Raw genomic sequence first — 13074 nt, forward strand, 5'->3', positions numbered from 1 at the left:
CAATAAACTTTCTGTTGTCCGAATAGTCATGTTTTACTATACAGAAAATACAGTTCAAAAATTGAATTAACTCATGAAAAGGCAACTCGTGCCACTGCAATGCTTGGTTTTTTTTTTAAATTTATTTTCTAGATGCATGAATCAATATGTTACTGTTTTATTGTTTTATTTACTCAATTTATCTGTCCTTTTATGCTGTTTTATATTGAATGGCAGTTAGTTTTTTTACTGCTTTAGCTTAGTGCATTATATTTGGTGCTTTAGCTTAGTTCATTTATGTATTTTTTAGTGCTTTAGCTTAGCTTAATACATATAATATGTATGCTTTTCTTTGCGCGTTTTAAAATGCATGAAATGACATGACTGTGTATGACATGTATCAATAGACCTTTTTATTTACATTGTGTATGTTATATCTATATTTTGCATATAATTTCTTATGTGTAGTATCTATGTCGGTTTTAAAAGTTCTAACGAGCTTATGTTTCTAATGTTATATAAATGGATCGACTCTAAATAACGATTTCGGTTGATTTGATATGAGTTAGAAGAATGTATTATTGTATAAACTAAGAACATAATTTTTCTTAAATGCTAGTGTTTTGTCTGAATTAAATAGATCCTTAAATGTCTAAAATAAATTATTACTATAAATTATTAGGAAATGTGTTCAGATAATATTCAAATTTCAAGCTAGTCTTAAAAATTCTAATACATGTACTGTGGATTCATTATTATTCGTGGGATACCAATTTTCGTGGATTTCGTGGATAAATGTGAACCACGAACGTAAATGTTCAACGAATTATAAATGTTGTAAAGGCTTGTATGCAGATTTCTACAAAACCACGAAATCAAATATCCACGAAAATACAAATGTCCTTCAATCCACGAAAATTGTACCAACGAAAATAAATGAATCCACAGTATATCTATTACGCATTTATCTGTGACAAGCATAATTGCGTGAACTGATTTTTAAGTTTATGTTCACACTTTTTGATACCCATTTGACAGCAAACTACATGTCCCCAATACTTGACACTTCACAGTGATCTAAAACATTTTTATGCTGACTTTCAAAAACCATAGTTATTTAAATTTATAAGTCATAATTTATAACGAGATGAGAAATGTATTCTCTTTATTGCTTATTATTCTTCCAGAATTTATCATTTACTTTTTACCCTTCCGGAGCACCTGAGTTCACACCCAGTTTTTGGTGGGGTTCGTGTTGCTCAGTTTTTAGTTTTATATGTTGTGTTTTGTGTACTATCGTCTGTCTGTTTGTCTTTTTCTTTTTTAGCCATGGCGTTGTCAGTTTATTTTGACCTATGATTTTGAATGTCCCTTTGGTATCTTTCGCCTCCCTTTGCATAAAGAAAAATTGATCTAAACGTGCATCTAATCTTAGTACCGCCTACCGGATTGAGTGACAGTTTAACTGATTAAATAAATAATTATATCTTGGGTATTTCTAACAGTTGTTATACTCATGTCTTAGTGCATTATTAAAGTATTAGAACTTACATAGATTTAGTCATCAGTCATTAAGAAATTGATGAATTTAACATGGTGTCAGATGTAAACAACTCGTGAATGTTAAGACTATTGTTTTACGAAGACATCGAAACAAAAAGCATGAAAGCCCATTTTAAGCATCCTCCTGAAATGAACTTTCCCAGTGACGAAAATATGGCAGAAAGATGGAAAAATGGGCGTCAGACAATGGAGTTATACTTGGATGAGGCTATAAGGGAAGCGGATGAAAAGGATACATGCAAAGCATTGCTTTGTGTGATCGGACAGGAAGGCCGGGACATTTACAACACCTTATATATCCAGGAAGGAGACAAAAACAAAATTTCATCTCTTTTCACGCACTTGGAAAGATATTGCATACCGACAGAAAACGTAACATTGAAATGTTACAAGTTCAACACTAGGGAACAAGGAAAATCAGAATCGATAGATCAATTTGTAACGGATTTAAGAAACATGACACAAAATTGTGCATTCGGAACCATTACTGAAGAACTTATACGGGATCGCATTGTGTGTGGAACAAACTCAGAAAGAGTGAAGGAAAGATTACTCAGGGTTGACGAATTAGCACTCGCATAAGCATTAATGGCTAGCCAAGCAGACGAGGAATCTAAAAGACAAATAAAAACATTAAAAGACGGGGAAACTGTGCATGCATTAAAAAGAAGACCACGTTATCAAAATCAACAACAAAGAAGAAACAAAGATCAATAATTCAACAGGAAAAGCGAAATTGTCCTGCTTATGGAAACAAGTGCCGAAAATGTAACAAACTGAATCACTTTCAAAAATGTTACAGATCCAAACGTAAAGTACACTGGTGTGAGGAATACGAATCAAATGGTGATTCCGATCAGGACGAATTCTTCGTTGGAAGCGTCACCGAAAAGGGGAAAACGGAAATTGTCGGAGATGAATGCTTTACAACATACAAAGTAAAAGGTATGAACATTAAGTTTAAAGTTAATACTAGTGCGTAAGTTAATATTTTACCGTCCGCAATTTTTGACAAGCTTTCTCGTGTAAATTTAATGTCAACAAAAACAACGTTAACAAGGTACTCTGGTGATAAACTAAAAGTACAAGGCAAATGTCAGTTGATTTAATCCAACATTTTCTACATGAGGAAATGCCTGTACCAAGTCAGGAATATGACAAAGCTGATTGTAAACAAGGCTAATCGGCGGCTCAAACTGGAAGAGGAAAGTTAATTGTTAACAACTTACAATCTCCTTTTGACAGGTACTGTTTCATGAGAATGCCGTTCGGAATCCAAAGCGCACAAGAGGTGTACCAAAAACGAATCTCGCAAATATTTGAAAATCTAGAGGGCGTAGAAACGGACGTAGATGATATTATCATTTGGGGTCAAACAGAACAAGAACACGATTGCATGCACTAAGCAAAGATAGGATCCGTTCAAATCCAGAAAAAAAATCAAAGCAATAAAAGACATGCCAGCATCAATCGACAAAAAAGGAGTCAGAGGTTACTTGGTACTGTTAATTATATAGCAAAGTTCGTACCAAACATGTCAACAATTAAAGAACCTATAAGACAATTACTCAAAGATGTTTATTTGGACGCATGAACAAAAACCTGCTTTTGAACATATCAAAGACATTTTAACTAAAGATCCTGAACTGACTTATTTTGATGTTACTAAACCAGTCAAAGTAAGCTGTGATGCGTCAAAATCAGGGTTTGGAGCTGTGTTATTACAAGATGATAAACTTGTGACGTTTGCTTCCAGATCAATGACCGAGACAGAAACACGATATGCAAACAAAGAATTATTACAAAATGTAGCTATACTGTTTGGACTTTAGATATTTCATCAGTACACATATGGAAAACATGTACTTGTCAAATCCGATCATAAACCACTGGAAGTTATCGTGAAAAAACTATTAGCGAATACACAACCCAGGTTACAGAGGATGTTACTCAAATTACAGACTTATGATTTTTCTGTAAACTATAACCCAGGGAAATTAATGTTCGTACCAGACATGCTATCAAGGGCATACATGAAAGATGACAGAGATAACATTAGTGATGACACTGAATGCTTCATCAACATGGTAATTAAATCTATGTCGGTATCGGACCAGAAAATGGAAGAAATAAAATATGAGACAGAAAAAGATGTCAAGTTGTCAATAGTTAGAAAATATATCTGAGAAGGATGGCTTGAAAATGAAATTAATGAATAATGGAACTATAAAGATGAACTTACGGAATACCAAGGAATCTTTTTGAAAGGCAAAAAAGTTGTTATCCCAACAAGTCTTCGAGATGAAATGCTGAAAAGACTACATGAAAGTCACCTTGGTATAGACAAAACCAAGAAGTTAGCTAGAGATTATATATATTGGCCAGGCATAAATGGAAAGATTTATGACATGATTACAAACTGTGGAATATGCTTAGAACACAGAAATTCAAAACAAAGGGAGCCAATGATACCGTCCGAAATACCCGACATTTCTTGGCACACAGTCGGAACTGATTTATTTCATTGGAATGGATCTGACTATCTGATCGTTGTGGACTATAACTCAAGATATTTCGAGATTGCCAAGCTGGAAACTTCAGTGCAAAAACAATTATTGCACATTTCAATTCATTATTCGCACGTCAAGGAATACCAACCAAAATTCGCAGTGATTCTGGATCTCAATATACATCCGCCTAATTTCAAAAGTTTGCTAAAACTTGGAATTTTGAACACACTACATCAAGTCCGTAACACCAACAATTTAATGGACTAGCAGTAAAATATGTTAACATTGCAAAAGCCTTGCTTGACAATGATAAAGCTGACGAAAAAGATCCATACGTTGCTTTATTAGACTACAGAAATACTCCGGTAAACGATGTTAGTTCACCAGCGAAATTTCTCATGAACAGACGTCTTAGGGGAAAATTACCTGTTACTAGTACTCAGAAACAACTTACTTTGAAGATGCCGAACATCCGTACCACCCGTCAAAAGATGAAAACCAACAAAATTAAACAAAGAACTATTATGATAGACATATATATAGGCAAAAAACTAACAGAAATTTAAAAAAAAGGAGAAACCGTTCGTTATCAAGACAATAACCGGTTGAAACCAGCTATAATAACCGATCAACATGACTAGCCGAGATCATACACCATTCAAACACCGCGTGGAAATACGTATCGCCGAAATACAAACCAAATCATAAAGACAAATGAAAACTTTGAAAATGTTTCACTAGATGATGAAATTCCAATTGAAAAAAATTCAAACGAGGACACAAACATAGAGAAAGAAACCCATTCGTACATTTCTGAACAACATTACATAACCAGAAGTGGCAGAACAGTTAGACCACCAATCAGATATAAAGTTTGTGTTAATTAGAAAAGTCAGTCGAGATCTGAGTAGTGCCGAAGGGTCACAATAAAACCCTTGATCAGATATAAGGGTAGGAAGGCAGAGCAGTCTACTCTGACCTTACAATGATGTTAAAATTTATTTTAAATAATCAGACAATATATTTTATAAGTCAACTAAATCTAATTTTAATTTAGAACAATGTTATTTCATAGTAAAATCAGTTCATCAGGCTTCACATCTATTATTTGCCAAAACTGTCTGATTATTTTTAAATTAATGGATTGTAGCATTACTGTGAAACACAAACATCAAGAGCCATAAATCGTTTGCTTTGTGAATACTGTAAATTTTACTTTTCTGATTTCTTATCGCTTCACTGAACGAACATTTAAATACTGTAACAGTTTCTTCACAGGGGGTTGTAATGATATCAATCATTTGTATTTACATTAATTAACTTATCTTTACACGTGCATCTAATCTTAGGACCGACTACCGGATTGAGTGACAGTTTAACTGATTTAATAAATAATTTTATCTTGGGGATTTTTAACCGTTGTTATAATCATGTCTTAGTGTATTATTAAAGTATTAGAATTTACATGGATTTAGTCATTAGTCATTAAGAAATTGATGAATATAACAGAATCTGCCAAGTTCACCATAAACTATACAGTTTGGGGTTGATTGCTCTAAATGTAAAATGTGTTTGCAAAATTTTAGGTGCATCCGATTAGATTAAAAAGTCATAATTTTTAAACCACCAAATCTCTGAACCATGCAATAAGATAGCTACAACAGCCTTATAAGATAGATTTAGATGACATTCAATAGATAGATTATTAATTCTACTCTTCTTCAAGATGAAATACATAGCCTTTATTACTTGGTCTCGTAAGTATTTTCTAGTTTTAAATATGAACCACTTTTTGTTGATAATATTCCTAAATATTTATTATTATTTTAAACAATCTCAATTTCAAATTTAAAACAAATATCTAAATTTTTTGGAATTCTACATTTTGTTAAAACTAGAACTTTTGTTTTATCAAAATTTACTTTAAGTTTGCATTGTTTATCATATATGGCAAATGTGTTTAATAAAACATTGTCATCGCCGTATAAAAGTAAGAAAATCTTTGAATACACATCAAGTTCATTTTCCATAGGTTTGCACTTATTGATTGTCAACCTTTTGTATATAACTGTTTTAAAAATACTTGTAAATCATTAAGATATGCAGAAAAAAAAAGCAGGAGATAAACGTTGACCTTGACGGTCACCATTTCAGACGGGAAGAAGTTTACTCTCTGTTTAATTCAAAAATGATTTCAACATTTAAAGACTGTGTTAAGTCATTAGAGTAGAAAATGAAAAAGTCAGTCTCCCTGGTTAATGGACATTTTATTATGTATGTATTTCTATCTTTAAATTTCTATTAAAATCATATTGTTTGTTTTTTTTGTTTGTTTCCGTTAATATTATTATTCAAAATTCTAAATGAAAGAAGATTTCTTTGAATAGTAGCAAAACCTCTATGAAAATCAATAAACGCACAGTAATTTTTCTTCTCATATTTAAAGTTTTAAAAAGACATAAAGAGCAAAAATATGGTTGTTTGGACTGTATCCTGGTCTAAAACATCAAATCAAAAACTCATGTAAATAATCACAAAGTCTATTTCTGAAAATGGAAGTAAATATTTTACCTAAACTGGATAGAAAAAAAAATAAGGCTGATCGTCTTTCGGCTTCTCTTTACTCTCTTTGTTTTCAAACACTGGAATAACATTTCATAAAAGCCATATTTCAGGCAAAAAAAATCAAATTGAACATACGCGTATATATAGACATATATATCTAGCATCCATTCAGAGAATGATAAAACATATTCATGTATTATCAAGTCGTCAACAGGTGACTTATTATTTTTTAACACTTTGTATACATTTGATAACCTCGTCTCTTGTTATTGCTCAATTAAAGAATAATTTGATCTATCAGTATCAAAATTGTTATCCTCCTTTCATGAGATTAGTTTTATTCAATTCCTTTAAAAAAATCATAGAACATTTCTATAGTAGTTATTAACTGTTCCTTAGGATTTATTAAACTTTTTTTTTTTCAGAAAATCACGTAGATTTTTCATACGTAACTCTTTAATTTCTTCTTCAAATCATTACTTACGAGACGAATGCGAATTGTATCATTCATGGTTTAGTTATATATTTTTTCAATTTTTCAAAGTCTAGGTAACATTGAAAATATTAGGCCTATAGTGTTTATACAATATTAATAACTTCCCATATTCTTTTCTTTTAGTTCTACAATCGTGATTAAACCATTCTATATTATTATAATATACCTAATATTTTTGCGTATATATTGGTGAGTTTTTGGTAGCTTCTATGGGCCATTCGGATATTTCCGGAAACAAGATTCTCGGAACTTCTCGAAAATGTTCGATCATTTACACAGGTATTTATCGACGTCTTTGATACGGTCCCTCTATGGATATGCTACCACGTGACATTTTATATTTCAACAATCAAAGTTAATTTGTAAATCGGATAGTAAAGAACTAAAGACTAGTTTGCAGTCAAAAAATCATGTATATGTTAGAACCTATTTGCCTTTTGACAAAACATATGTGTTATTGATAATGCGAATGTTTATTAAATATTTATAAAAAAATAAAAATAATAAAATATTTATTATATCTTATATGTGTAGTTTTAATACAGCGTGCTGTTGTGCATTGTTACAATAAACCTGGGAATATATATATAAACCATACATTGTCTCGAAATATAAGTTTTATTTGTATAAGGCTTAGAAACAGGTGGGTCAATATCCCTAATGCGCCTCAGAGTGAGGAACTATAAATAGAAATAAAAAAAACCTGTGTGCAATACTATTGGACATTCTGCTTTTTTTAGTAATTGACTGAGCTTAACCATTTGTTCTTTTTTGAAGTGCAGAGGAGACAATAAAGATATAAAACTTTGGAGTTATTAAATGTTTGTACAGAACTGAATTTCCAGAGCATTTAACTGTGTGAAAATAAGGATTTTTCTCTTGCTGAAGCGGCATCACGCGGGGCCTTTCGGTGATACCCAATTTGTAAAAAAAATATCTCACTTCATACCCCGAAAATTATACCACATGTGTGAAAATGTCTCAGCTTCGAAACGAGCCATCATACATATCCAAGTTTACGATATGGACACAGGAATGGAAGAAAATGCTACCACTGTCGCCTATGGGAAATGAATTACGCATCTTGACCCAGGTAGCCGAGCATTTCTATCCTGTTTTGAGCCGAGTACAAATAAGATTTATATTTCGAGACAAATGTATAGTTATTCTTTATAAACTGCAACTCCTACAACTGTTCCAAATGAAATATTTAGGGTAAAACCCATCATTTTTTAATTTGGAGCGAACGACGTAAAAATTCCGCGAACCTGTACATTTAATGACGTCATAAATAAAACCTTACGGAAACGCATTGTCAACGTCATAAACAAGGCGATATACGATCAGTGACTGTACTAGTATATCATCAAATGATTATACGGTCAGTGCAATTTGACTGCACAAATAGCGCAGCTGCAGTATATATACGTTAATTATGTCCCACATGTTTGAACAGTGAATACATTTATGCAAATTGTACATATGAGCACCAATGAACAGGGAGTAATGCGTATACATAAGTTAGTATCTAAATTTTAAACGGTAGTGAATGAAAAAATACTTGCATGGTTTCAATTCACAAGGATTTTAAATCCTTGCATCTCACAAAATACGTAAGTTAAAATTTTACGAATCATAAAAAAAATTAATTACTACGCTAATTATTTTATACTGTTTTAGTATAGATTTATAAGTCTCTGCTTATATTTTGTATAGCAATATATTCATATACTAGTAGTGGAAAGTAAGAGTTTAAGAAGAGATTGATTTGATAAATAAAATGCCCATCAGAAAATACTTGACGTTTGTGTTTATTGATATTACGTTCTAAATTTTCGGAAAAGATTCATTAACAGGAATGTATTTTAATAAATAAATTTCAATTCTTTTTTTGTTTTGTTTTTAGAATACTTCAACCTTATAGCATCTAAATCTTTACAAAAGGGTACGATTTTGAAAATTGTATTCATTGTGTTCACCAGCTATCCTACACGTCTTCGTTTATTTACATTATATATCACCCTGTTCAAACGACACACTTTCGGTTTACGTTCACACAAATTCCGGATCAAATGGCAATGCATCCGGAGTCAAAACACTTGAGGTAGGTAGTTTGACATCCGAATTCAACTATTGAACATTAGATTTGAGCCAAGATTAATATATGTGATGATGCAAATGCGTATTCCTATCTAAAGTATCAGTGCGTATGCTTTCTATTTACTAATTCTTGAGCCAAAAAAAAAAAAAATAAGCATGCATGAAAATTAGTTTCACTAGCAAATGTGAATTTTCGCTTTTCTTAGCTTAAGTCAGGACACGACAGTAAGAGCTTGACATGTGACTTTCAAGCATGGTCATCATTACTTAATGTATTCAGACGTCTAGCTGTTATTCGGCAAAACCTTTGTTTCGAAATTTTGAGTCCTCAATTCCTTTCAAATTTGTACTTTATTTGGCCTTTTTAACTTGTTTTATTCTAGATTCACTGATGAGTCTTTTGTAGACTGAACTCGCGTCTGGCGTACAACATTTTAATTCTGGTATCTTTTTATATCTACATATCTTTTTATATAAATTGGTTCTTTTGAGAGTATGTAACTTCTGAAAATAAAATATTCTTCAAAACCAAGTTTTCCTGTAGAATATTTGGATTGATTTAAGTAACTTAAAGAAATCCTTAAAATATGAGATGTTTTATGTGACCAAAATAATTCTCAGTATATAAGAGGTCACAATGAAGCTGGTGTGTTACTCTCAAGAAATATATACGAAACCTTCTTACAAGTTGCATGCCACATGGTTTCACTTCACATGGAAATTGGACTTTAAATTTATCTATACAACATCAACCATGAGTACAGACAACTTCAATAACGAGTATAAGAATAATTGAAGTCATCGAGGAAACAAAATATGAAGATATGATAGAAAAAAATGCATCCAGATTATAAAGCAAACTGAGTGCTTAAATTTATATTGCAATTGGTTTTTGCAATTTGCATTAGACATCCGGTTTGCAGAAACTGGGATTTGCAATAGGATTATGAAAAAATGATGTACACTCCCAAGTAATAAATAAAATAGTCAAGCCTTGAAATGTAAATTCAAATAGTAGCAGTATATAATGCACTTTTCTATTCACAACTATCCAACATTGCTTTCAATTGACTTGTGCAAGAATCTACACACAATTACATATTTTCAATAAAGGTGTTTTAACACCATCATTATCTTATTCTATTCACAGTCAATTATTTCAAATAAAAAGCAAACAAAAACTCGGCAACAATTTTTTGGTGACCAGTCAGCGGTTCACGTATTGCTTTTCTTATTTTTTTAAAGAAGGCAACTTTTAAGTTGAATTGCTACAATCTTTCGTAAATACACCAAACGTCTTTTCGGCAGAATCAAGCAAAATCTTAGTAACCTTAGTAACAATTTCATTTACACTGCTTTGATCCACATGACTAAATAATTATTTATTTCTAAAATATGTGACAATAATTCATTAACCCCATCTCTGTTTATGTCACTTTTACAATCAATAAATACTGTTTTCATGTTTCCATTTACCTATGTAATTGTTTTCCATTTCCCTATGTATTTGTCGTTAATTCTAATAAATGCATTTACTTAAATTTAAACATGTCCGATTACACATTACAATCTTGTTCTTAAAAGATTCGCGTATTTGCATTATTTCAAAATCAACAATTTTGTGGAACATATTTGCAGAGCTCAATACGTAGTCAACTACGCTGGAGTTACGACTTGTTGGCTTTCCAATTTTGTCAGAAAAACTCGACCGTTCAGGACGAATATTATATCATTATTTTGTATATTCTAACTAATTTGATACGTTTAGAAAGGATCACATGTTCAACTATATTTTCAATGGTAGACTGAAAACAGCAGATAAAAAAGTGATATCGCACGGTTATTTTTAGAAAAGAGAAATTGAACGTTTATTTTTAGAATATCAGACACATTCCATGCAAACGTTCATACGAATTTGTGCTTTACTTTTGGCTTATTGACAATAATAATATAACAATTGTAGCCTTTGTATGAGGTTGATACAAGGATTTATCGACCTAAAGAAGTGTATCGACCTCGAACTTCGTCCTCGGTCAATATACTTCTTTCAGGTGGATATATTCTCGTACCAACCTCATACAAAGGATATAATTGTATATTTACAAAACTAATAAGTTTTCATCCATATGAATCCACTGTCTGATCTGGTGAGTTTCGAATTCTCGGTATACCAAGATCGTCACAGTCTAAAAAGTCTATTTTATAAAACTCATCGAAAGCAAACAATGCATTAACAAATATATCAATAAATTTATCCATTTCAAAATAATAAGCGAAAATACCAGATCGATTATTAAAATCGTAAAATAAGCAGACATGGTTTGGATCTTTATACATATTATGCAATTCTACCTCTAACTCAAACATGGCATTATCTGCTGTATACAATGTATTAACAGGTGGAATATAAATCACACCTATATATGATCTTGCCTTAGCTGTACTAATCTAGTATTTTACTAATTTTAAACCAAAAGACAAAAGAATGATGTGTATCTATTGGAGTGATACAATTTTTTTTAACGTTTATGTCTAAAAGCTAAGCCACCTGATCTAAAGTTTGAGATATTTTTTCTTCTTTTTTTACGATTTCCACAGACATGTCATCGAAGTCATCTAGTTTGGTTTCTAAGAAACAAACAATATAGTGACATGGCCTTTTAATACATTTCTAAATTCTGGATATACACGCTTAGATTTTAAACCACATACGTTTAGTATCAATAATTGTAATTTATTTGTATCAGTTTCTCAATTTGCTTAATTTCTGTTGTGATTCATTTTCTAAATGGTGTAAAATATTTAACAGAAAAATATGAGAAAATTCCGATTATCAGTTCCTTTGAATTCCAACGTTTTTTAAAGTCCATATCATGATTTTTTTTATTATTTATTTGGATTTAGCATTTAAAATACATGTTTGTGTACTTAGTGATTGGTTGTAAACTTGATCCAATAGAATAGTCGGTAATTACAAGTCCCTCAGGTGACAATGGCTTGTATCCTGATCATTTTTCAATTATTACATTCAATCAATATAATAATATAAGGTATGTTTCTATAACAATCTCTATATTGAAAAAGTTGTTTTCAAACTGTTTTCAAAAGTAAATGGAAAAGATACAGCTGAAATTGGTGATTCTGGTGATTTTTAAACTAATTTACATATCTTCAGCTAACGTGACAAATGTTTTAGTACTGTTACCTGGAAAAAGAGGAAATTTTTATTTCCCATTTGGAATGGAACGTGCCGGAGCTGCAGGTATGAAATAAAATATTTTTTCACAATATAATATAATTTATTTACATATCAAATTGTTTTTATTTCCTTGCAGGATGATTTCTTTCCTTTAATTTTTCGCGTTTTATATTTTACTATCAGTTTGCGACATGCGCATAATAAAGTTGCATGCACTAGACTATTATGCATGTGTTCATAGACTTGTATATATTTTGGTTACCAACTAAGAACCAGCAGAATATTTGGACGAATAAAATGTTCCAAATGCCTTATCTTCGAATTTAATTAGGCACTTTTTGTAGACGAACCACAATCATTTATCTGACCTGTATTTGGCAAATCTTTTCGGAATTTCTACACTACAAATGGATTCCCCTTCGGCCTTTTGGCCTTTTAACTTTTTTGTTCGAACGTCACTGATGAGTCTTTTGTAAATAAAACGCGCGTCTGGCGTACAAAAATGTAAACCTTGTATCTATGATGATTTTATTTACTATAGAACCAAGGAATTTATAATCTATTATATTTGTCTCCTAGGTATATACTTAATTTTCTAATGTGAGAATTTAATTAGAAACCGTCAGAGGTGCAATGACAAAAGAGGTCATTCATTCGTCTTT

At 31.4% G+C, this 13074-nt stretch overlaps 1 protein-coding gene across 1 annotated transcript in view; it reads left to right on the forward strand.

The window, feature by feature from the left end:
* Positions 1 to 12324: 12324 nt before the first annotated feature.
* LOC127712017 (atrial natriuretic peptide receptor 1-like) overlaps positions 12325 to 13074 on the forward strand; it is a 58972-nt gene continuing 58222 nt past the window's right edge. Inside the window, exon 1 of the mRNA XM_052218175.1 lies at positions 12325 to 12475. Within this exon, the coding sequence (XP_052074135.1) occupies positions 12325 to 12475 (151 nt within the window). The remainder of the gene's footprint in view (positions 12476 to 13074) is intronic.

Source organism: Mytilus californianus, unplaced genomic scaffold (assembly GCF_021869535.1).
Source record: "Mytilus californianus isolate M0D057914Y unplaced genomic scaffold, xbMytCali1.0.p SCAF_8, whole genome shotgun sequence".
Lineage (NCBI taxonomy): Eukaryota > Metazoa > Mollusca > Bivalvia > Mytilida > Mytilidae > Mytilus > Mytilus californianus.